The sequence below is a fragment of the Pelophylax lessonae genome (assembly GCF_965119305.1).
Source record: "Pelophylax lessonae genome assembly, chromosome: 3".
Classification (NCBI taxonomy): Eukaryota; Metazoa; Chordata; class Amphibia; order Anura; family Ranidae; genus Pelophylax; species Pelophylax lessonae.
The window spans coordinates 427,137,192-427,164,339 of record NC_138770.1 but is presented as its reverse complement, the minus strand read 5'-3'; the positions used below and the strand labels follow the sequence as shown (position 1 = coordinate 427,164,339).

Here is a 27,148-nt window from a genome sequence, read left to right as displayed (position 1 = left end):
ATGGCACTCAAGATCCAAGTATCTGATACTAAGGTAAAGCAACATTATGCTTAATATATATAGACAAATGTAACAAGATATTTTATCTTATTTAGCAAAACATATGCTATTAAATTAGCTTGCTTGTAATACAAATAGTTTATCAATATCACATATATTACAATTTTATATTGTCAACATGTATTTCAATTTTTTTAGATTAATGTCATTCATTTCAGCTACTTCATATAAACATTTTGGATTTTAAAATAATTATAAAAACACTTATTGCAATCAGAATATGACATATGCTTCTCTGTTTACAGTAAATGTGTACCTGTTTTTTATTGGTTACTGTTGTAAATCTATTAGTTTTATCCCAAAACTATAACTGAAATGCCTTCCGGCCTATACCATCCAAAAAAACAAGCTGGCACCTTACATACAGCTCTTTACGATGTAGCAGACAAGATTCTGACTTTGAAATCACAAATTTAGATATGGTGATGAAACTTCCAGCAATCTTTCTAAACATGGGAACTAATGTTTTAAAATTTGAATGCGATGAATACAGTTATGATAGAACTTTACACTGCAGGTCACCAGCTATACGTGAAGGGCTCCAATTAACTTCTATTTCCTACACCGCATTAAAGGCATTGGGACACCCCATTCTTCATGTAAGAGTGTCCATACCAGATTGTCTGTTATACAGTCATGGTAGTACATGCATTTTCTAAATGAAAAATGTCATCATGACTTAAAGACCATTAAATGGTTAGAGAGGTTGGGTGCCAGATGAAGATTGGGCTTTTTATCAACAGCACGCAAATAAGGAATGGTTACAATTTAAAAAAAAAAAAAAACATTTACCAATTCCCTTAGAGGGCACATGATAGAGTGGATCACTAATCTGCAGTGATCATGCTATTGCCAGAGATCTTCTCGATTCAGTGCAAATCTATTTTCAGGCAGAGAGATCTATTTATCACTACCCACTACCATTGCTAAAGTATTTCAGTGCAATACAGTAGTTATCACAGCATTCTCAAAAATCAAACTATTTCCATATATTTTTCATCTACTTTTAAACAAATTTATTTTCCTGACAAACTCAATGGCAGCATACGTATGGGGTAACCCCGCTTCCACTCCTCCCCTTTAGGACCCCACTCCCATAAATCTTTGCTCTGAGCCACAGGCCGCGTTCCTTTTTTGTCCTCCTCCAAAGGACCAGAATGATTGAAGTCTTACCTTGGATGAAGTGTCTGCCGATTGAGGCCTGGTTGTTCGGCAAGTTGTGCCCCGGAAGATGTGGGGAGTCTCCAGCAGTCCCCAGCTATTAGCGGGGTGGAGAAGGGCGATAGATTCGGTGCCAAATGGAGTCCCCAGCAGTCTCCAGCAATTAGCGGAGTGGAGAAGGGCAATGGATTCAGTGCCATGTGGAGTCTCCAGCAATCCCCAGTTATTAGCGGGACGGAGAAGGGCAATGGATGCGTTGCCATGAAGATCTTAAGCTTGGCCATTGGCAGGCAAAGCGGCAGTACAGCCTAAGAGCCTTGCTATTAGCAGGTGGCCACAAATGCCCTGGGCCCCTGCAGCAGCGTCTTCTGGATCCAGGCATGGTCATGGGGATGTCGTGTGCGGTGATGTATACTTTTATTTTGCATATTCCATTGCAGCAGTTGCGTGTGTTTGTCTGTTTTTCTTCCCTGGCTCTAGTGTCTTCAAGCCTATGGTGGCGGGAGTGCATTTGCATTCCAAGGCACCGCTCTCTTTTTCCGGCCTGGCATCCATGGGTTACTCCTGCCCAGGGACTCAGCACATGTGCACCGTGGGCGGCGATGGTGTCATTACAGTGGAGAAATTCAGTCAGCGGTCAGTACTGTTGATATTGGGTTTTCTCTATGGGTAGCTTGCAGCAGTTTCCCTAAATGCTGTGTGCAATCATCACAGGTATATTCTCTGAAATAACACCCATGTGTGTTGCCTGTGTGTGTTTGATCCTTATGGTTCTATCAGCTGTGCAGGTTGGCTGTCTGTGCAGTTTCTACACCACGGATGTATCACTGCCTCCCCTTGTGGCCAGCATTGTGTAGTGGGGATGAGAGGGTGTGTTTAACTCTTTCATTTCTTTGCTTTCCTGGGCACTCCTTTTGGGTTTTTAAACCTTTGCTTTCTACCCTATTTTGTTTTCTTTTTAGGTTTTTAGGTCCTTCTAGGTCAGACTGACAATACACAGCACAAGATGATAAAGACCTCATTAGGTCACTACATTAACATTCTTCTTCCAGATTTAGTCGTCCTTGGTCACCGTCAAGGTCCAGCCTTCATAACAAAAGCTCTGAATCCTCCTTTAAGCACCACATCCACCACTTGTCAGCCGCTCCAAGGAAGGAGCCTGCTGGGGATGCAGGCCTTAGGTCCAAGAGGGCAAGTCTCTGTGTGAGTCATACTAAGCCCAAGCAGTTGGAAAAGGGGGTGGGAATTTCCAGCAAATGGAATCTCTGGTAAGGCCCGTAGTGCAGAAAACCCTCTAAAGTGTGGGGTACAAGCCACACGCAAAGTCCAACAGCTGTTACAGCATGTTCTCCCACTAGGGATGGCTAGGAAGAACTGGAACCGCCCTAACCAGGCCATCCATCTGTGAAGACCTCAGAAAGCGAGGCAGAGTGAGATGATTCCCTTTGCCCATTTGACGCCTTTGGTCAAGGCAATGAAGGGGACATTTACACGAGTAAGAACCTGTAGAGTCTCCTGCAAAGCAATAGGAAGTTCTTTAAGCACCTCTAGAGAGAGTGTTCTAATTTCCCATTACTAACGAAAATAAGGGACATCATTTTGGATGAGTGGAGTAAGGTCGTGAGATATACCTCCCTTCTGAGCAAGATGGACACGCTCTATCCTTTCAGAGATAAGAATCTAAAGGCTGCTTCTCTAGTTGTTGAGGCTTTGATGAGGCAAGCAAGCATGTTGCTCTTCCTTGGAAGATGCAGCAAATTACCTGAAAGTCGGCCTGGGCTCATGTGGCCATGTTTTAAGTGATGGAAATGTGGAAGGAGTATTCAAGAGCATTTTCAGAAATTCGGTAGTTCAGGAGTTGGAGCTAGTGTCCTTCCATGGTGAGGCTCCTATTGACATCATCTGCATAGTGGTGTGGGTTTTGCTCCCTTACGGCAAAGTGAGTGCTATGGCTGGGGCCTAAGCTTGCTGATCCAGCCTTTAACAAGCCTAGTGTAAGATCCCTTTAAGGCAGCTTCATCTTTTGGCAAGCTGGACAGCACAGTAACCCGAGCCACAGTTGGCAAGTTGGGTCTTGCCTCAGGATCGGCACCTGCTAGGCCGGAAGACGACACAGTATAGAGGACAAAGTTCAGAGTGTGCGAGGGTGTTTTTACAGACCAGGTCTGGATTTTAGGAAGAGCTGGTGAAGAGGCCAGATATCCCCTCAGAAGTATGTTAAAAGCTTGACCCCCAGTATCCAAGAAGCTACTGAGTTTGGAACTGGAATGTCAAAGCGGTCTTTTCAGGACACGCATGGTCCACCAGAAGTCCTCCTCATCTCAGATTAGTTTTCAGGGAATTTGCCTCACTCTGAGGTAAAAATAAGCATATACTATTGATAGCAAATTACCGTGATATTTGGCCCATACCCCTAACTATAAATAATTCCAAAAAAGAGAAAAAGATGGGGCTTTCAAGGCCAATGGGAGGAGGAGGGTGACAGATATCACACAATTTGTATAAAACACATCTTTTTAGATAAAAAAAATGTGCATCAAAGGGGAAAAATTCCCATACATAACGTATATAAAACAAGAAAGAAACGCATGTACAGAAATAAATTCCCGTGTGGGAATGCCGATACTGGGTATCAGAAGATGGTATTGGGGTCTCTGATGGAGCACAGTCTAAGGGTTCCTAGCAAGCCGACGCGTTTCACACAAGGCTTCCTCAGGGCAAGAGAGACCAAGACAGACCGATATTCCCCACTGCGAATCAGATCATAGCAGATAGAGCAGACTGGTGGACCGAACAATCAGGCTGACCACAATATAAAGCTTCCATGGTAATGATCACAAAGCCATATCGAGGCAATGATACTGTAATCTTCAAGGTATAAGGATACATCTACAAATACTCGCACCTATGCTAGGAATCCTACTAGCTTTTACCCCACAAAAGCCTTGGTGGCTGCTCAATATACCACAATGACAGCATACAACCATGTGTGTGGGGGCATCTCATTGGGGCACTATATACCCACATATTCTGTAGCTTATACAAAGCCAGACGTTCCAACTATGTATCATCCAGTAATAGCATGAGGCAGGTAAATTCAAAGTGGGTTCCACATGGTCAGCCGACAACAAGAGCCGACCCATGCACTACCAGGCAGGGTAAGCCTGGTGTGTGTCCGTAACACTACGGCGGTCTCCTACGTTAAAAGACAAGGGGGGACTCACAGCCTGTTCTCTATTACAGGAAGTGGAGCCAATTATGTCTTGGGTTCAGAAGAATCAAGCCTACATCTTAGAGACTTATGTTCCCGGAGTCCAGAATATTCTAACAGACTTTCTTTCCAGAGTCCAGTTGGACAACATTGAACGGTCTCTACATGTGTAGGTTTTTTCAGGGCCCTGACTAATCATTGGAAATGCAGCGGGTCCTGTGTTTTTCCTCAAGTCCTGGTCATCCTCGGGTTTCTACGAAAACCCTGAACAGAAGTTGTGGAAGTAGTGGCAGTGATGCCCTATTGGCCATTTAGGCCATGGTTCCCCTTGCTAGCACTGTTCAGCTCCTGGAACCCAGTGCCCCTTCTCATCAGGCCAGACCTTCTGTCACTGGGTGCATTTCTACATCCATGACCAGCACAATTACATCTGATGGTCTGGTTCTAGAGATTGGAGGTCCTAGGCTTCTCCTCCAGAGTCATCTCATCTCTCTTGAATGCAAGGAGAGTGAACAGAAACAAAGTTTACAGGAAAATCTGGTCAAAGTCTGTGCAATATATGTCTGCTGCTGATGGATCATGTAGTGATCTAGAAGTTATAATTATTCTGGGTTTCCTCCAGTTGGATTTAGAGCTGGCTCTATCGGTCAGCTCCCTCAGAGTACAAGTATCAGCTTTATCGGCCTTTTCAGGTCAAGACATCTTTTCCTGTCCAAAAATTCTTCAAGTGAGCAACTAGGCTCAGACCTCGGAGTAAGCAGAGGTTTTCCAAATGGAATCTCCCTCTTGTTCTCAACTCCCTCTTGGGAATTGGAACAGAGTGTTCTAGGGCTATCTCCATTAAAGGCCTCTCTGTCATATTCCCCTTTCTCCTGGCATAAAAAGCCTCAGAGATTTATTCACTGGTCATTTATTCACTGGTCATGAAGAACTTTTCTTTACGTTTTTCCAGATCGACCGGGGCTTTTACCTGTTCTTGACTCAATTACTAAAGGAGCATCAGTCTTTCATGGGAACCAGGAAATTGTTCTACTAACCTTTGGAGTACTAACTTGCGTCCTTAAAACATGGAAGAGGTCGCGCTGTGGCTTAGTTGATAAAAGTACATGTTTAGTAAACAGGGAATCCTGAGTTTGAATCTTAGCAGTGTCTTCCTTTGGTTCTAGGAATCCCTCAGATATTATGAAGTTAAATCTAAAAGCTACAGCTTCCTTCAGGCTTTAAAATGCCTGTTCATTCTTTTTGCTGGAAAGGACAAAATGAAACATGCCTCATCTAGGACAATTGTGGCATGGGTTGTCTGGGCCATCCGACAGACTCACAGAGCTGAGGGCTTGGCTCCTTTGGGGATGGTGATCGCTCACTCGCCCAGGAGTGTGTCTACATCCTGGGCAGCTTTGCAACATGTGGTTCCTAATGTAATCGGTAGAGCAGCCTTGTGGTCCCCGATCAATACATTTATGGCTCATTATTGTGTAGAGCCCGCCTCTTTATATTCTGTTATTTTTTTCTTTGCAAGAAATGTTGGTGACAGTGTCAATTAAACCCTTTTCTTTTGTTCTCTAATTGCCCACTCTGGTGTGTATGGCTAGTTATTTCTCATATGTATGCTGCCATGGAGTATGTCAGGAAAACAGAAAATCTCCTATCAAATATTACCATCATTTTCCTTTCCTGATGGACTCCATGGCAGCAGGAGTTCCCTCCCAGAGTCATGAGTAGGCTAGTTACGGAACGCGGTCTCTGGCCCAGAGCAAAAATTGATGGGGGAGGGGTCATATAGGGGAGGAGTGGAGGCAGGGTTAACCCATATGTATGCTGCCATGGAGTGCATCAAGAAAGGGAAATTACGGTAAGGACATTTCCCGTTATCTGCACCTATTGCTTAGCTACCTCATGAACAGGTGTCATCACTTTATTAAATTGACATTAAGCTCTAGTTGAAAAAAAACAAGTGGGGGTCGATTTACTAAAACCTGGAGAGTGAAAAATCTGGTGCAGCTGTGCATGGTAGCCAATCAGCGTCTAACTTCAGCTTGTTCAATTAAGTTTTGACAAAAAATGAAGCTGATGGGTTTCTATGCAGAGCTGCACCTGATTTTGCACTCCTCAGTTTTAAATGAACCTGTGTGTAATCTTACCCCCCAAAAAATGTACCTTTTACTCTCCAAATCTCCAAATTCTTTTTTTTTATGCTGCTGTAATCTGACTTTCTGTTAGAGGGAGGTTATGTTCATTCTCAATGGGCCCATTGTATGTGGAAATGTAGCCACCCTCCCTTGCTTGCTCCTGAGATGAACTAGGGACAATGGACTATGAGCTATGAACTATGGGATTTGTAGTACTTTGCAGGAAAAAGGAGAGATTCTGAATCTCACAGAGGATGTAACAAGGGGGCAGAAAAACATAGTAAAAAAACGATTTAACGCAAACATAGATTACAGGGCAATTAAGTAGTAGATGTTTATAGATTATTTTTGGAGAATAAGAATATCTCTTAGGGTCACTTTAAGCATAATGGTGCTTGGGGAATGTACATTCTAATTTTCATCAAAAACTGAATGGATTTATGCTGCCCTGATGATATATAGTCAAGACATATTAAAGTGTGGGAAAGCACATATGGTGACCAGTTGGCTGTTTTATTATAAAAGTGGATTGCAGTTCTGTGGTATAAACTGACCTGGGAGATAAGTGACATATGGCCAATATCATCTTTTCCACAGAGACTATTATGCTGCTGATAATAATTTGATTTACAGTATCAGACTGATGGAAACATAACATTTAGGCTACTATATAGACACTGCTTGTGTTTTTAAAAATGTTCTTTATGAATTAAAGTGATTGTAAAGTCTCTTTTTTTTTTTTTTTAAATAACAAACATGTTATGCTTACCTCCCCTGTGCAGTTGGTTTCACAGAGCAGCCTGGATCCTCCTGATCTTGGGTCCCTTGTTGCTGCTCCTGTCCCCTCCCTCCTGTTAAGTGCCCCCACAGCAAGCAGCTTGCTATGGGGATACTTGATACTTATAAGTGATACTTTCCATGACTTCTCATGGGAAATGGCTGGCCCTGGTTCCTGGGCTTACGGAAGAGGGCTGGAATGAGGCTACTGAGGTTTGTTTTCAAGATATTAGTAGTACTACTGATAAATTTATACAATTTAAGTTCATCCATAATTTGCACTATACCCTAGCTAAGTTGGCCTGTATGGGAATTGGATCGGCATTCTTTTGCCCACATTGTGGGCTTGGAGACGCAGATCTTTTACATGTTTTGGACCTGCCCTATTTATCAACCTTTTGGCAAGATTTATTTTATTTTTTTGAAATCACTTTGCAATTTCCAAATTCACAAACTCCAGAAGTGGGACTGTTGGGGATTCTTTACGATACAAGTACTTTTCTTTGAATAGATTTTCTATGCCCCTAAGGTTATTTTGATAAATTGGAGGAGTGCTGTCCCCCCATCAGTGAAGCAGTTCTACCGATTGGTAAATGGGGAAATACCTAAATGTAGGTTGCTTTTTGAAGGACGGGCCTGTCTTAAGAAGTTCTATAAAATTTGGCAGTCATGGCTTCTTTCTGGGGGGATGTTACTACATCACAATTGTCTTCCACTTTCATGTAACATTTATTGCCAATAATTCATAATGGCAATCTGTCTTATTATCTGAGCAAGGGAGGGAGAAAGTGGAGCGGTTTGAGTGTTGTGTGTTGGTGATTCTTTTTATTTTATCTTTAGGTTCTTTTGTTCTTTTATTCCCTATGCGACAATTTTTGTATACCATGATGATCTTATTGGGGCTCTGCATAGCCTTGTTCTTCATCATTGGTTACCTTATTTGGGTATTCATACTTTTGTACTCGAAATATTACAATTTCATATACCATGTTTGAAAATTCAAAAATAAGCACCTTTCAAAAAAGTATTACTTTCAATCATATGTGTTCGATGTATGAAATTATTTGTATACAGTAAAACCTTAGATTGAGAGTTACATTTTTTTAACAAAATTTTGACTTGAGAAACAAGCAATGTCTTGATATACAAGTAACGTCACATTACAACTGAGTACTAAAGAGAAGAGAGGTGCCTCTAAGTGTAGCAATATGGCTACATTTAATGAAGGTTCAACATTTAGCAACTCACATGGTTGATGATTAAAAGAGGCACATCTAAGTATGCAGGCTTCCGGGGTAAAGCTGTCCACATAGACCGTCCTTCGCACTGCCGCCTCTCACCGCTGTCAGTCTGCAATCGTGACCAGGAAGACTATCTGGGCTGGGCTGGATGCTGTACCTGTGCCTTCTAGGTATATTAAAAGGCTGGAATTGGATGCATACGGGTTAAACGTCCACCATGCAAGAGGCTTTAGTCTTAAAAAAATGGTCATTAAAGTCACAGTGGGGACATTGCTTAGAACCCTAGCAGATATACATAGTATGAATATTTGAAATGCAAGTAAGATCTAAATTTCTTAATATTTGTTTCTGGCAGGTTGTCTTTCAGAACCTTTGTATTTGCACTGTTGTATTCTATACAGTGTATTATTTCACCTACACCATATGTGTCCTGGCACTTAGGTAAGTACTAAATAAAAATTAAAACAATTGGTGTAGAGTGTGAAATGAAACACCAGAGAATGTGCTATATCATATGCTGTACCTACAATATTAGTAACAGTGAAGAACAGATATTTATGGGTTGTTATGCAGAATTCACTTTTACTGCCAGATCTACTACTTCGATTCTATGTGTTTTACAGCTATTATATGCATCCTAAAACCCATATCTATTATTAAAACATTTAGTGCAAGGAAGTAAACTGCCACAGAGGTATTATTTTAAAGACTATGGCCTAGATGTGAGATATTAAAGGATAAGTTCACCTTTTTACAAAAATAATAATAAATGCACAATTTTTGCAGCTAATGAAATGTGCATTTATAATTTTTTGCTGTAGAAGCCTAATATCTAAATCCCAATTTTTTTGGCGGATGTCACTGGTACGGATGGGACAGACAAGTTTATTCATGTTAAAATCATATCTTTAAAGAGGTTGTAAACTCTGCAAAAAAAAAAAAAAACAACCCTATAAGACAAAGGCATATGCATTGCATACTAGGTCATTATGTAATACTTACCTTAGAATGAAACTGTTCCAGTGGTGCCCACACATCGCTGACACAGCTGACATTTTCTCCGAAATTTTTCCGGGTTTGCCGGCTCCAGCGCTGTGATTGGCCGGAGCCGCGATGATGTCACGTGGGAGCCACCGTTCACAGCACAGGGCTCGGAAGAAACGGCACCCATGGCCGTTCCTTCAGAGCGCATGCACCAGTGATGTCACTGGCTGCATGTAATGTAAATATCTCCTAAACAGTACACTACACTTTATTATAGGCTTACCTATAGGTAAATGTCTACTTCTGTTTTCTTTTTTCCATTTTTTTAAATGTTAATTTTTTCTTTAAAAGAAAGAACAAATACTAGAGCATCCCCTGTGTGTAGGGGGATCAACACGCTTGATCAGGAAAGAAGAGGTTTTGCTTAATTCCTTACTTAGGACCCAATTCAACTCTTCTGGGAAGGCTGTCCACAAGGTTTAGGAGTGTGTCTATGGGAATGTTTGACCATTCTTTCAGAATTTGAGAGGTCAGTCACTGATGGGGACAAGGACGCCTGGCTCGCATTCTGCTCTCTAATTCATCCCAAAGGTGTTCTATGGGGTTGAGGTCAGGACTCTGTGCAGGCCAGTCATGTTCCTCCACCCCAAACACACTTCTCCATGTGTTCATGGACTTGCTTTATGCACTGGTGCACAGTCATGTTGGAACAGGAAGGGGACATCCCCTAACTGTTCCCATAAAGTTGGAAGCATGAAATTGTCCAAAATGCCCTGGCGTGCTGATGCCTTAACAGTTCCATTCACTGGAACTAGGGGCCAAGCCCAACCCCTGAAAAACAACTCCACACCATAATCCCCCCTCCACCAAATGATTTGGACCAGTGCACAAAGCAAGGTCCGAACACAACAAGCACAGTGAAATATCAGCTTATAAGTAGCTGAAAATGATTGATAGATAGATAGACAGACAGACAGACAGACAGATAGACAGATAGATGGTTTAAGCTACTTTAGCTTCAGGTGAAAGAATGAATGTTGCTTATCATATTGTTAAGAAAAAACCTTCCTATGTTTCAGCATTCTTGTTATTAATTAAATCTCAATAGTTTAACTATGCCACAACAATAACCCCTATTTTGTTTGATTATCCATTAACTAAAAGGTGGTAATCTTAGAGCTGCCATTTCTGCCCCCTGCACTGTACCACAGATAAAACAGATATTTAAAGTAGCGCCCTAGACCTCCAAAAACATAAAGTTACATTCTGTGAAAACAAAACATTTTCTTCATTAGTGCATTGTATTTTTTTTAAGTTAAGGAACATATTTTGCAGTGCCCAGTTGTTTGGCAGGATATGTTTCCAAAATGTTTTTATCTGTTTTATTTTGTTAGGAAAAAACATTAAACTAATTAATAACAGATTTGATTTTTATATTTTCTGCTTGAGTATTCTGAGCACTGTAAATGTGTCCATAGAAGTTTTAAGCAACATGGATGAAATGTTTGTGGCCACCTGCCAAAGAGAAGAAGCCATTGAAAGGTCATATGTACAATAGGTTATAAATTGTAATTAGTAAATGGCAATGAGTTTGATCTGGGTGCATAAAATAATAAATTAGTCATACATGCTTGACATTATGCGGATGATCTTTGATTAATGAAATAATGGGCTTGGTTCATTAAACTGTTTGCACTTTGAAAATTTTAGACCAAGAACCGCATTTTCTCTGCTTTGTATTACAGTGACATCAGTCATACTATTTCAATATACAATATGCAGTGTACTTTACTTGAAAAATGTTTGATTTATTTTACAGTTAAGATGCATACATAATAGAAAATTGGGAAATACCTAAATTTAAATTGATTTATCAAGGAGGTGCCTGTCCTAAGACGTTCTGTAAAATCTAGCAGACATGGTTTGATATCTCGGTTTCTTTCTGGGGGGAATGTTACTGCGTCACAAATGTCTTCCTCTATCATGTAATTTTTATTGCCAAAAATTCTTACTGGGCATCTATCTCCTTATCAGAGCAAGGGAGGGAGAGAGTGGCACTGATTTGAGTGTTGGGTGTTGTGTGAATGCTTCTGTGTTGGTGGTTCTTTTTTCGTTTATTTTTATGTTCTTTTCTTCCATAAGCAACAATTTTTGTATACCATACTTACCTCATCTGGGCTCTGCGTAGCCTTGTTCTTTACCATTGGTTACCTTATTTGGGTATACATCAATCTGTGACTGCTAAGATTAGGCTCAATGTGGGAGAAACATGTCAGAAGGGCGTGACTGATGGGAGAGGATTTGAGCTTAAGCCTGTCTTTCATTTACTTTACACTGAAGTTGAATACGGTCAGGGCCAGCCTCAGCATAAGGCAGCTTAAGCAGCCACTTGCTGGGGATTCTAATTTTTAAAATACCTGTCTTCTGTTCCCATACCTACTGAATTCAGCAGGACCATGCGGAGATTTGATGTAAATCCTAGAGTCCCAGTAAATTAAGACTGAATCCCAGAGCAGAGCCCAGTGCCAAGACAAGTTTGGCTGAAATCAGCTGATTGGCTGTGTCCAATCACAGACAGCATTCTGTGTTTATAAAAACACAGAACTCTGTGTGCATAAGCACAGCGCAATGGGTGTTTATTCTCCCTGTAAAGCAGGGAGACAAAACAGCCAGATTATAAAGTAAAAGCAGCACACATTACACATTGTTAGACATAAAATGAACCCCTCGATTGCACCTCGATGTTAACCCCTTCCCAGCCAGTGTCATTAGTACAGTGTCAGTGTACAGTATTATCGCACCCCTTACACCCCTCCCACTGTTTTGCCGCAGGTCACTTCCTTACTCAAGTGTCCATCCAGCACTATGTGTAATCTTTCAGCTTTTTATGTCAGCATTAAAAATTGTTGGATATGAAAAGTTCACTTACAATTTAATTTAAAAAAATAGCAAAAAACCTGCTTTAAAAAGTAATCAGATCATATAAAAACAGGTTACTAGTTTACCAATTGACAAAATGAATAATATCGTTTTTCATAAATGTACTCAATGTAGGTCAAGTCTGGAATGTGGCATTTTAACTTGTTTATGTTCTCAGGATGAGTTACCTTTTCCCTTATATTTACAGATTGGAAAATTTTGATGAACTTGGACCTTTTGATTTTAAAACCACGCCTTCCTGGTCAAATAGAAAGTACCTAGGTAACTTTGAATTTTTCACATTTATTCTAATATAAAAAGAACTCCAAAAAATACTGAGAAAAGCTTTGAAGGATGTGCAACACACGTTTGTAGAATAACACCTTCTTTCTTGTTTTGCTCTTTGCAGTAAAACACTTTAAAAATTCCGTCAGTACAGCAGTACCATATACCCACCAAGTCTGGGCCCTGCATTTTACTTGAATTCAATTAGATGGCATATTAGAAGTCTATGGGGCCATTTATGTCAAATCATTTAACAGGCAGGGACTTAAAGCGGTTGGCTACTGGTACCACTGTGTTCAAAATGGGGTTGTAAAAGTGCTGTATCTTTTGAAAGGATAATACTGAGGTAAATGTAACTAACACATTATGTGAACCCTAAAAAAGCCTTTCTGAAAATAGTTTTCATAATTTTATTGACAATAAATATTAAAAAGTGGCAGCTTAAAACTAGTTTTTCAATAATTCATTTTTTTTATTGTAACTGCTATTTGACCACTTGTGTAAAGAAGATGACAATGGGTCATCTATTACTGCTTCATCCAGTAAGACTTTGGACAACAATTACTGATTAATGAATAATAGCAAATCATTAAAGCCCTGTACATGCGGGCGGAACGTCGGGTGACAACAGTGGTTCAATAAAAACTGCCCGACATTCGGCCTGCGTGTATGTCAACTGGTCCAACAGCTGTTTGGCTGGCTTCTGTCGGATGAGCATGCTATAAAACCTAGATCCGACCGGCTCCCACTCCCAGCCAGTGTTCTCAGCCAACATCTGAGAGCACTGATCGGAGTGTTCTGGTGGGGGGGGGGGCCTGTCAGAACATAACAGCTCAACTGGGGAGTTCTCTACACTAACGTTGGATTGTTAGTACAGCGGCTCTGACCAAAGCTGTCAGAGGACAAAAACTAGTCGTGTGAACCAAGCTTTACTCTTACTCCATTACTGCTTCTCTTTATCAAGTGATCCAACCACTTATGAACTCAAGCAAACTCAAGCCCTTATAGTTTTGCCTCTTGTAGCCTATACACAGTCAAATTCAAGGGAAGCCTTACTGGTTCATAATGTTGGTGATCAGTGGCAGATAATCAAATTAAACCAAAGCTGTAAATTTTCCCGGATCACTGTGTTATCTGGCCCCCATTCAAGTCTCTGTTTAGGAATAGTAGGAAGATGACTTGGAGCAGGAACAAGTGAAGAAGGATGATAAATTAATGAATAATGTGCAACAGGAGAGTCTGATGTAATTGATAAAGTTTAGTGGTAATTACCCTGTCCATCCTTTCTTGCTTTCTTGTCCCTTGGTTGCTGTTGTCCCTTAGTTGCTGCCTTGTCCAAAACATTATTCTTTTTTCTGCACAATAATTGTTGGTGGTTTTAATCCAAATTGCCCCGAAGGAAAGAAAAACACTCAGCTCTGTGTACATTCAAGATCCAGTAATAATAATAATAAAACAACAACAGCAACATAAGATCATTTTAATATCTGGACAGCTTGATTAATGTGTTTTATTTTTAAGGTTAGGTACTTAGGAAGTCAGGCTAATTTGATGCAAAAGTGTAACTTCACTTTGCAAAGTTAGTGTTTACCTTGCAATGTGGACATTCACTTAATTCAATAAATAATGTGGTGTCTTCTGTGTAAAACTCCTATTTTGTTAATTTCCATAGGACATGATCGGGTAAAGTAAGCAGAGTTTATTCATTAGATTTTGTGAGCAATCACTTTTTGAAGTCATCAGTCTCTATTCCTTTAAAATATCATTTAATAAAGTATGCTGGAACTCAGGGAGTACTTGTTTCGTTTTTTTTCTTCATAAAAACCCTCTATTTATCTTAATCACAATTTGAAAAGTCCCCTTGTCCCCCCAAACTGAAAGGTAGACTATTCAACTTTTTTTTTTCCCAATAAAACTTTTGAAAAGGTAAGTAGATCATTCTCCCCTGAAACTTGACAAGTCTTGAAAGTGCTACAGGTTTCTTAGTCATAAAAGTCTTGCAATTTTCACAATTGTTTTGTCCTCAGGAAATTTGATCTCTTTGGAGACGACATTCCTTATAAGCAGTGCCTTTTTTGTATTTATTGTTGAGGAATGGATTTGGGATTATGCATGTACAGTTACTGTGATTCATGTAGGGATAACAGCACTGGGTAAGTCAAACTCTACTTCTTATTACATTTTAAGGAAAAGATCTACCTGTTTAGTATACTGGTTTTCATACCAGATTAGGATTTTTTTCTAGGCTCCTGCTGTGTTATTATGGGAAACATATACTGTAACTATTTCCAGAGTGATTAACCTCTTCTTTTCAAGCTTAAAGACTGGCCCTTGGTTCAGGCTAGGTTTACACAACTGTGATCCAATTTTAAACAGATTTTCAGTGCAATTATGGACTTAACTTGAATATGGTTTGCATTTTCAATGGGGCCAGAACTGCACTGGAATCGCACCAAAGTTGTTCAGGAACCTTTTCCAAAATTGCTCTGTGCTGAGTTGCATTTATGTGAATGGGCACCATTAAAAACAATGTGATTTCCATTGTCATGCCATTCTGTGCAACTCAAGTAGCATCTGAAATTGAACTACTGTAGTGTAAATGGAGCCTCACTCTCAAAAGTACCGTATTTTTCGCCGTATAAGACGCACTTTTTCTTCCCCAAAACTGGGGGGGGGGGGAAACTTGGTGCGTCTTATATGACAAATACACATTTTGCCTGCATTAAAACTGCCCCATTAACGACCATTAAACTAACCATTAAAGTAAGTGTTGTGGCCGGCGGCCGCGGCTGGTACTCGGGAGTATTCAAATAACACTGGCCACCATCTCTGTCTCGGCTCCAGTGTGTGTGTCACCTCCCTATGCTGCTGACTGGCCGAGGCGAGCGGGGCAGGGGCGAGCGGCAATGCTGATTGGTTTGGAGCAGTGTGGGTGGGCGGGCTGTGGGCGGGAGCCAGAGCAAGAGAGCGGAGCAGCTTTCCAGGCAGCACAGCATAAGAACGAACCCGCTTACCAGTTACCACAGACAGTGAAGGCAAGACAAACAGGATGGTAAAAACCTCCATTGCACCTCTGTGAGCCCCCTAGGTGATAAACACGTACCCTTATGTCATGTGACTGGCGCTTTGTATGATTATTTCAGCCTGGCTCTCCACACACAGATTATACATCAGCAGAGTACTAGAAACTCCTCAAAACTTTCCCTGAGGACAGCAAAGACCTGAGAATCTTTTTTTTCTAGATTTTCCTCCTTTAAAATTGGGTGCGTCATATATTCCGGAGCGTCTTATACGGTGAAAAATACAGTATGTAGTGTAGGCAACAATAGACTAGCACAAAATTTAGAAAAAGGACATTATACCAGTTTTGCCACAGCCATTGTTGCATGAAAAATTGAAATGAGGAAACCTTTTAAATTCATACATTAAAACTGAAATCTGGGCACACAGTTTTCATTTTAATGCATTTCTATATAGCTACAAAAGGTGTTGATCCACTTTGTGTGCCTTGCAAACTAAGATATTCCCTTGTATTTGTAGCAGTGATATCATTGATGTGAAGCACATAGCCTGTGCATTGAGCAGAGCTGTGGGAGGGGCCTGGCAGGTCAACCCACTACAGAAAACTAACATTGGGGGATACAAAACCAGTCACTCTGCCTAAGGAGAGAGAGTAGCAGAATTTCAGGAAACTCCTGTTCATAGGCAACGTGCAAGAGGAGTTTCATGCTGGATTACTGGACAGATTTGAAATACATACACAAGGCAAGGATATCTAGAAGATTTACAAGATGAACAACATGTCAGAATGCACACAGTTCTTGTATTTGGACAGTATGCCTTTAGCTGGTATTTCAGGTTTTCAATATATAACTTTTCTTTGTCCAGTCGTGCAGCTCCTGGTTAATGCTGTGGTAAGAGTAGATTAAGGCTGAGAATGATCTAAAAAATATGTTTTCTTTACTACCCTCTTTTCCCCCTTGGTCTTGAAAATCCAACACAATTCCACTGGTGGTCTGAGCAGGACGTTACAAATGTTCACTTCCTCCTCACACCTACCAGGATAAAACAACAATTATTTCAAATACATGCTTGGGAGATGTGGTGTTATGGAGCAGTGTGATTCTCACAGACAGCATCACAGGTAGTCCTAATAAGGTACAGTTGAGTCTATTCATTGTTAATACAGTTCGGTGGACACATTTATTTGTAGCCCACAACACTGCAATTTACAGTAAGACAACACAGTAGTTTATACCTTAGTGTATAGCAGTGGTCTCTAAACACTGGCCCGGGGACTGGATGTGACTCTGACTCTTTACTTACTTTAATCCGTCCCTCAGGGCATTATTCCCCCCATCATCAGCAACAGTTGGACATAGTTCCTGTCATTGACAGGGACAATAAGGGACTATTCCTCCCACTGATACCGACAGTGGGGCACTATTCCTCCAATTAATACCAACAATGGGGCACTATTCCTTCCACTGACGCCAATGATGGGGCACTAGTCTTCCCACTAATACCAATGATAGGATACTATTTCTCCCACAAATACCAATGGTGGGACACTATTCTTCCCACTGACACAAATAATAGGACACTGTTCCTCCCACTGACATCAATGATGGGATTCTGTTCATCCACTAACACTAATGATGGGGCACTATTCCTCTCACTGATACCAATGATGTGGCACTATTTCTTCCATTGACACTAACATTGGGGCACTATTCCTTCCACTGACACCAACAATGAGACACTATTCCCCCCACTAACAGCAATGATGGGGCACTATTCCTCCCATTAATACCAAGAATGGGGCACTCTTCCTCCCACTGACACCAATGATGGGACACTATTTCTCCCAATAATACCAATGTTGGGACACTATTCCTCCCATTGACACCAATGATGGGGCATTTTTCCTCCCACCGATACCAATGATATCAGACAGCACTATTACTCGCCCTAATACCAATGATGGGGCATTGTTCCCTCCCACTGACACCAGGACATTTTCTTCTCCCACTGGCCACAGTCCAGCCCCCCCAAAGTTTGAAGGACAGTAAGCTAGCCCTTTGTTTATAAAGTCTGGGGACCCCTGTTGTGTAGCATTGTATAGTAGGAACTATCTCTCCCTACAAAATGAACCACAATTTGGCACTGCATAACACAATTATCTTTACCTATTCACACACTGTCAGCTCTCCCATTCAACTCTAAGAACCCTATCTTTTATTGGGAGAGGGTTGGCACATAAGACCCATCTAACCATCTGATGACCCATAGATGGCCCATCTAACCACCTGACCATAGTTCAAAAGCTAGGAAGTAGAGTATTGGTCATTGGTTGCTAAAGCAGAAATCAGCTGTATTAGTTTGCCTTTTTTCCGAACAGTGAATGACTAGGGTTTGTCTTGAACTAGTGATCAACTTAAACTTCATCCCTAGTTACAATTTTGCTATACTGTATGAAGGAATTGTGTTTATTGTAGGTCTGTCGATGCTCACATTTTGCAACAGGGCTCTAGGAGTTCAGCTGTGGAGGGAACATATCTGTATACCCAGGGACAAATGTGTACCCTACTCCAGTGTTTTCTGTGGCATCTGATCCTTTGTATTTTGCTTATTTGTATTAAGAAAAAAGATGCTGTAATGGAATAAATGTATAGATGAACACTGAATGAATTTATTGAGGACTGAAATACAAGAATACATAGTTTAAATGCCTGCAAGGGCTTTAATGTGTTTCATACAGGAAGCACTTCATCATAGTTAGGCCATCATAAGACCTTGCATTTCATCTTCAATAATATATGAGTCAGAATTGATACTTATATTCACTAACTCTTTACGTCTCATTGCTAAATTGTTGTAGTCTCCATAGTCTGCATGGGTGAGTTGCTGTTGAATTCCACTGAGTTAGTAGCTAGAGCTGTTTAATAATGACTTGATAAAATTAATTTGGTAATAATTGTCAGGGAACAGTGCTTACCAAGCAGTAATATATAGTGCTATGCCCATAGGAGCTGCTGGACAGGATGGGTCCCCTGTTCTTTTTCTCAACCTTCTCAAGATCCTCAGCCAACTCTGACAATCTAGGTTAAGTGTACAAACATACAATATCAGAGAAATGTACAAGTGATACTTACTGTAGTACCTAATAGTAGGTTATATCAAAGATAATAGGCACCAAACCAGGTAGTAAAGGCAAACTTACCATATTGTCACCCTATATGGTTGGTAATTAGGCAAGCATTGAATAATAATGGTAACACAATTTAGCATAAAAAGTGATTAACAGTGGTGACTAGGCATAAGATGACATTTAGCGTCCAGATTAGTTCAAATAGTAGCAAGGCCACAAGTTCAGCAGTGAGCAGTAATACATTTTAAGCTGCCGAGTGCTGGAGTTATACTGCCAGAGCACAATTATATTTGCAAGTCCAATACCTATTGGGTGTGCATTGGCCCAAAAAATAGAAGGATTGTAGTATAGGGAACAAATGGGGCTTGCAGAATAATTATTACGGGAGGGGCAGTCCTTTCAGAGGTTCTTCTGCCAGCTATCGTTGGGGCTATTTAAGATCATTGGTGCACTTAACAACAGTCCCAGTTAAAGTGGTTCTAAAGGCAGAAGGTTTTTTTTTTTTTTATCTTTATGCATTCTATGCATTAAGATAAAAATACCTTCTGTGTGCAATAGCCTTCTTCAGCCCCCCCTAATAATTACCATCTTTATCCAGCGATGTTGCACGAGAGACCTTCGTGTCCGGGACTGTCCCTCCTGATTGGCTGAGTGTCAGGGCTGGGCTTGCAGCAGCTCTGTTCTCTGTGCTCAGGCTGCTCAGCTGTTGGTTAATCGTCAACATTTCTGAAGTTTCTCTGCTGTGTTACTATGAAAGACTTTGCCCGACTGACATCCCTTCTGGTTCCTGATCATGTTCCTCTTACTCCGACTACGCTAATTTCCTGATCACTGGCTCATCTGAATTCCCATTTTGGCTTCTGACTCCTGGCTCATGTTTTGACTACGTTTACTGTTCTGTACCATTTTTTACCATTGCATTAAAGGTGTGATTTTAACTGCATTTTCTATCTCAGTCTGATTCATGGTTCCTGACACAGAGACACAGCAGCAGGAGCCATTGGTTCAACACTTAGACTGACTGAATTTTGTTCTGGGGCAGAAAGTCCCCATACCCCTGCCAAAATGCATCACTAATGCTATATACGGTTTATATAGTGCTGGCAGCAGGAGCATCTGTTAGTAAAGCAAATACTTAATTTGGATCAGCTTGGTCCAAACAGTCACAAGAAACCCAGAGTTAAAGTGGAACTTTAGTCAGAAAATTTAATCCTGCTAGATCACATCAGGTTGGCCCCTTTTGCAGGTATAGCAATGTAAAACATAAAAAATAGGTGTCTATACTGTTTATAATCCAGTAATACACTGTCTCACCCTGCTCTGCACATGCTCAGTTGCTCTCCCTTTTTAGGCACTGCCAGGTTTATAGACACCGATCTGCTGACAGTTTTAAAGTGGAATTAAACCTTCCTATCCTTTACAGCCAAGGAAGCTGCTTCTGTTTGGTCTGCAACTTCCATGGTGCTTCACATGTGATCAGGTATGAAGCCAGTCATTTGATGGTTTGACAGTTTGGTTGAGGACACAAGCAAATGTTGATAGTTAGCAATCCTGACATTCCAGGAATGTAACTACTTTTTGAAACTGTTAAATCAATGGGTTTAGTTCCGCTTTATGATTTTCTGCTATTCAGGGGTTCTGGGCTTCAACAAAATGGCAGCCTCCAGCAAGAGGAAACTGAAGAATGCTTGAGGCAATCTACAGCACACACTAATTTTGGTAGCATAATTAGTAATGTAAAATGTATGTTCCTTGCTAAAGAACATTATTTTTTATCAAGTTGTTATGGGTAAAGTTCCCTTTTAAGCTTTAAATGACAGTACACAGTACTTTTCTGTAAATCTCAATACATTATGTTGGATTATATACTAAATGTATGCAATATTAATATACAAAGTTATTTAAGTTGTTTGCACATCGCTGGATTGAGAGGGATCTCAGGTGAGTATTAGAGGGGGCTTGGGGGGCTGCTGCATACAGAAGGATTTTTTACCTTCATCCACAGAATGCATGAAGGTAAAAAACTTTGAACCTTTAAAATCACTTTAAAGAATTCAGTAATTTCTTTAATATTACTACCAACTGAACCCATTTCATTACCTAGGTCAGTGGTCTCCAAACTGTGGCCTGGGGGCCAGACATGACCCTTTGCTTGCCTCTATCTGGCCCTTGGGGCACTACTCTCTCACTGACAAAAAAGATGGGGTACTATTCTTTCCACTGATACCAACAATGGGGCACTATTTCTGAAACTGATAACCAACAATGGGGCACTATTTCTAACACTAATAACAACAATGGGGCACTATTCCCTGCAACTATGGAACAACAACAAAAAGAAAAGGGGCGCACCGACCTAGTGCATTACCACTAAATATTTTATTAAAAATATTAGAAAGTATACATTATACTCACAAAGCAGGTGTGAATGGACACACATCAACATAATACACATAAAGTCTCCAAGGTAGCCAAGGAACCGCACTGTGCTGAATGGTATGCCGTGTGCCACATGAGGCTGCTGTGTCTAGGCTGACGCGTTTCTCAGAGCCAAAAAAAAATGCTGCTAAACCACACTCTGGAGAGGCCAGGGATTAAATGGGAGCAGGCGTTTTTGTTGTTGTTCCCTAGTTGGTTTCAGATACCCTTGATCCTGAGGGGGCAGCAAGACCACAAGCTTTTTCCACTCAAGTCTGAAATATTCCTCTTCCCTCTGGCCTGTTTTTCACTCGAGCGCAGGAGAATTGTTCTAAAACCAATTATGGGGCATTGTTTACTCCCACTGACACTGGGGCATTTTCCACTGCCACTGATCATAGTCTGGCCCCACCAAAGCCAGAAGGACACTAAACTGGCCCTTTGTTTAGAAAGTTTGGCAACCCCTGACACAGCTAATAAAGTAAAAGCCCATGGGTCTGAGCCAATTTCAAATTGAAATTCCCACCTTACCCCAAACATTGTGCATGAATTATTTCATTTTAAAATCATGTAGAAAACAACTCAAAGTAAAAAAAAACATACCAATAATTATTTACATGTGTTTGTTCTGCAGTTATGAAGCAACTTCCTAGCATGACACATTGGTGGATCTCTTTAGGTAATTTTCTCTTTGGCCCTTAATTTGGATATTTCATGTAAGCAGTGACAGCAACTGAACATTGATAACCTAACTCTAGCTAAAACATGTTTTTTTTTAGTTGGGAAGGGGAGGATAAGAACTTCTGTCAGTCTTTTGTAGTCTGTGTCTCTCCTGGGTATATTTCCCCCTCACTTTGATTTCTTGATGGCCAAACCAGAAGTGAGGACAATTCCCTAATAGGGACACAACAATAAATACGAAACGGTGCTCAGCTTTACCCAACCTACTTTAAACAAAATGTTTTAATACTGCGTTGGATAGATTTTGTTCACATACTGTCTCTACACAATAGCGACTACACATAAAATTATAAAAATCTTTCTAATTGTTAGAGAAACCTTAGTATACAACTGGCAAATGTTCTAACCTTTCCCCACTCTGTGAAAAACTAAAAGAAAGATATTTCAGGAGTTGTGCTTTAGGTTCTTTGGGTTGACTTTGGTACATTTGCTCTCACAGCAAAAAATATTTTTGTTAAATCATATTTTGAAAAAAAAATATATTTTTTTGTTAAATAATTTTGCTTTTTTTTTTTGTTAAATAATTTCCCTCCCTCTCAAGGCTCTACCCACATCCTTAGCTTTATGACAAGCAGTGTTGTCACCTGGCCTATTCTACCTACTACAGTATTGTTAAAATGTTCCATCAGGGTGCAAATTATGTGGTTGTTTGGTACCATTGCATGGATTTAAACCAAGGATGCCATGTTACTGCCATGTTAAAGGGGATGGTCAGTGTCTCATAAAGATCTCCCTTCAAAAGTCCTGCTGACTTTTAAAAAGGTGTTAGTTTTGAGTGACATACCCATTAACCACTTAACGTCTGCTCACGTTGCTGCTACTGCAGCAATGTGGTTTGTTATCGTCTAGCGACGATAACCCCCTGTTTTCATTCACAGCGGGAGTCAGGCCAGGGGAGGAGTGGCGGCGATCGCCGTTGCTCTTCCCCGATCGTCGGGGAATCTAGTTTGGAGATCTGCCCGCCTGTGTAAACAGAGCGGGCGGATCTCCTAAGTACAGACATGAAAGTGGGGGGTGTCATGGCGCTCTTCTAATATCCTAAGGTGGTACAAGGAATGTGGGTGGATGGGAGGGGGGGGGGGTTATGGGGCTGTGTGGGGGGGGAACAAAGTTGTACAAGGAGCCCTGTTGTGCATGCTCCGCCGCGGCCAGTGACAACTAGCAGCCCCACAGCGGCTCGGCTATACCTCTGGAACCTCACCACCTTCTCCTATGACCACTATCCTGGAAGAGGAAGATGGATGACCCTAACAGTCTTTGTGTACCGGTCTCACCCAACCTCGGACAGTGAGTCACCAATTTTAACAGTGTTAAATAAACTTGTACTATACTAAGCTGGCGCCGCTCTCTCCTTTCTTGGATCTCCTAAGTGAAAGGGAGTGACAGATCGCAGTGTTCAGCATAGCTGAACATCCGATCTGTCCCTGACTCACTCAGTCACCTCCCCCCACACACGTCAGTAAGCACCAGGCATACATTAACCCCTCCCTCTCCAATAAAATTAACCGCTTCCCTGCCAGTGTCATTTTTACAGTAACAGTGCATATTTATAGCACTGATTACTGCAGTAATGTCACTGGTCCCCCCAAAAGTGTCAAAAATGTCAGTCAAGGGTCCGATCTGTCAGCCGCAATGTCGCAGTCCTGCAAAAAAAATCGCAGATCGCCGCCATTACTCGTTAAAAAAAAAAACACCAAAAATGACAAATCTTTCCCTTAGTTAGTAAACGCAATAACTTTGGCGCAAACCAATCAAAATACACTTATTGTGAATTTTTTTACCAAACATATGTAGCAGAAAACAAATTGGCCAAAAATTTAAAAAAATTTAGATTTTTACATTTTTTTGGGGGGGGGAATTTCATATTAAAAAATGTTAAAAATATTGCTATTTTTTCAAAATAAACGCTCTTTTTTTGTTTATAGCGCAAAAAGTAAAAATCGCACAGGTGACCAAATACCACCAAAAGAAAGCTCTGTTTGTGGGAAAAAAAGGACGTAAATTTTGTGTACAGCATTGCACGACTGCGCAATTGTCCGTTAAAGTCGCACAGCGCCGAATCGCAAAAAGTGGCCCAGACGTAAGACAGCAAAATCCTCTAGTGGTAAAATGGTTAAGCATATTTGAAGGGTGGCTATCTGTAATATGCCTTATTTTTAAAGATATTGTTAAAAAGACATCTAATTTCTAAAAGCTCTTCTGAAAAAAAAAAAAAAAAAAACAATCTTAATTTATGGCATGCATTTAAATATCTTTGAAGTACTGCTAACAATTCCAAAAAAAATCAGAGAGATATTAGTAATAATGCTATCAGTTATAGAAAGCATATACTACATAACTGGCCTTTCTGTACAAGCCATTGTTTAATTCAATTGGCCTTGATAAAAATAACTAATTATTTAAGATACCTTTCATGAAGGTACTGCTATTTATTAGCTCCTATGTTAAAACAATAGGTAAAAAAGAATTACCTTTAAAATAAAAAAAATATTTATCTTAGCCGCCAGCTTCTGACCTGCTTGTCTAGGTGGCCGTGGCATCGCTCATCATTCATTTGGAATCCTGGATAAGCTGTGTAATGATTAAAGGTGCAGTTTTTTGAAAAGTGATTAAAATTGCTGTATTTCCTAACATGTCAGCAATTTATTCATGAAGACTAAACACCCTGACAGCCCTATAAAAAGTGATGCAAACAGTCTATGGTGCAGAACCCTGCTAATGGGAATTAAATAATACCACACTGAAATTATTATCATTATTAAAGTGTCATTAAACCCACATAATAAACTATCGATACATGGTGTATTATATGTTTTTCAAACTCACTTAGTCACTATGGGACTTGTTTTTTGTATTCTGCAAAAACCTGGTTGATCCCACTGCTCTCTATTTCCCCCTTCAATCCAAGTCCCTATATTAATGTTCAGTTTTCAGTGTGTTTCTATGCTGAGCATTTCCTCCCTATCACATCTGAGCAGCCCATGTGACTAAAGAGTCACACATGTGGGCATATACACAGTGGTAAATGACTGCCCACCCCCTTCTCCTCCATGTCCACTAACCAGGTAAACACAATGGGAGCAAGATATTACATGTAGATTAATGAAGACTTCACCTCCCTTTTATTCTAAGACACAGGCTGGAGGGGCATGATGCACCTGTGACTGGCAGAAATCCACCCACACCATGCTATTGCCAAAAAATAATAAAAATTTGATTTCAAATATATGTTTGTATAACAAATAAAACAGGTTGGATTATCAATATAAAGTGATATTATTGTTATTATTTTTTTTACTCTGCATTCCAAAGGCTGTTTTTGTTTATTTTGAACATGTGATCAGCAGCAGAGGAGTAGAGGCTCCTCTTGCTTATGTTACCCTGCAGACAGGCTGAGAGAGAGCTGGGTTATGTGACAGCTGTATATTGATTAGGAAAAAGGTACTTAGGTGTTTTTTTATTAAAATATTTACAGTACCATCATCCATATAAAGAAATGTAAGGGATAATAAAAATTAAACAGTGCATATTTAGTATCACTTTAATTGGTTACATTCATGCAGGGGCTGACTGGCAACTTTCGGCCCAGGGGGCAAGCACAAATCAGAGGTCCATGGTGCAGCGATTCGGCCCCACTCTTCCTCTTCCAGGCCTCCTCTTGACCCCCATTCCAGGCTGAAGCTCCGCTCCAGGTACTCTCTACTCACCGACTGAATCTGGGCTCCCAACCTGGCCAGCAGGGGGCGGTTGGGGGGAGCTGGGAAAGCTTGGTTGGGGCTGCAGGAGAGTATCCAGTGGGGCATGGAACTGGCATCTACTCAAACAAAGTTAACACCATCCATGCTGGGGGACGGGCTGCACTCTGTCCTTGTCTTCAACCCACACTCAGTAGGTCAGTGGTGGGGATTTTTTTACTTCTCTTGACCAGAAAAATTTAGACATGTCTGTGGCAGAAGTGTTGCGGCCTTTTTATGGGGCATAAAGATGGCCCAGGGGGCAATTGCCCCCTGCTCCCTGGCCCAGTCCTTTCCTGCATTCATGCAAAATAGGGCATTATTGTGACATTAGTAAGTAGTTTCGCTGTCATGTCTTCCGAAGCTTGGCTTTTAAACCAGTGTTATCTATGTTTTTTCCTCTTTAGGACTGGGATTGATGTCAATGATTTTTGGAGGACAAATCTTGGCTTATCTTATTTTCAAAGACAATTTCATTTATCCAGACCTGGATGACTTTTGAGTTTCCTGGTAACTATGCCAATGCCCAATATGGCCGTGCTAATTCGCGCATGCGCATTAGCAAAAAGCATTGGCGTAAGAAAAGCATGCTAATTGCCGGCGTTCACTTACCTATATAAGCACATCAGTGGCTATCATAAATTGCTGGAGTATTTTCAGCTTTGTATCCTGTGTTCCTGTGCCTTGTACTTCTGTTTGATTACCCGTTACTGACCCAGCTTACCCCTGACCTGCTCTGGCTTCTATCCTGGCTCTGAACCCAGCTTGCTTCTCGGACCTGCTCCTGTCTATTTCAGATTGATATCCTGTGTTTTGACCCTGGCTTGATCTCGGCTACACTACCTGCCTCTGCTCTTTACCCCCGGCCTGGCTTCTAACCTTGTTCTTGCTTACCCTTCTGTCAAGATCCGCCAGCACCTCCAGAGAACCATTGGCTGTGACCACCTTCTCTACCATTGGGTGTCCTCACATTTGGTTTCATCAGACAGCTTCACCTGCAGGCAACCCGTGCATCATTGCACCCTCTGTCACCACCTTCAGGCGTACTCTACACTCAGCTGCAAGGGGAGCCCTCTCATCGCCTCAGCCTCCAGTCAGGTATGTGACATACTTGCTTTTAGGTTCAGTTCACACTGGCATTAAAAGCAGGCTTTGGAGAGTAGTTAAAAATGCCCTCAAACGCCTATGCAAATGATACATTGGATAGCACATAGTGCTGTTCACACTTTCAAAGATGAAGCGTTAGCGTTGAGTCACTTCAAAATTGAAGCCTCATGTTGAGTCAGGAGGCATTTGAAGCCTTCCAACGCCTCCCATTCAAGTCTATGATAACGATT

The 27,148-nt window shown here is 40.9% G+C and overlaps 1 protein-coding gene across 1 annotated transcript; it reads left to right on the top strand.

Moving 5' to 3' along the window:
• Positions 1–26,313, top strand: TMEM244 (transmembrane protein 244; the record flags this gene model as incomplete). The annotated part of the gene is made up of 6 exons (XM_082252483.1): positions 1–33; positions 8,935–9,020; positions 12,691–12,764; positions 14,795–14,920; positions 21,971–22,015; positions 26,219–26,313. 6 exons carry the CDS (start codon positions 1–3, stop codon positions 26,311–26,313), a joined length of 459 nt encoding a protein of 152 aa, XP_082108609.1.
• Between the last annotated feature and the right edge of the window lie 835 nt (positions 26,314–27,148).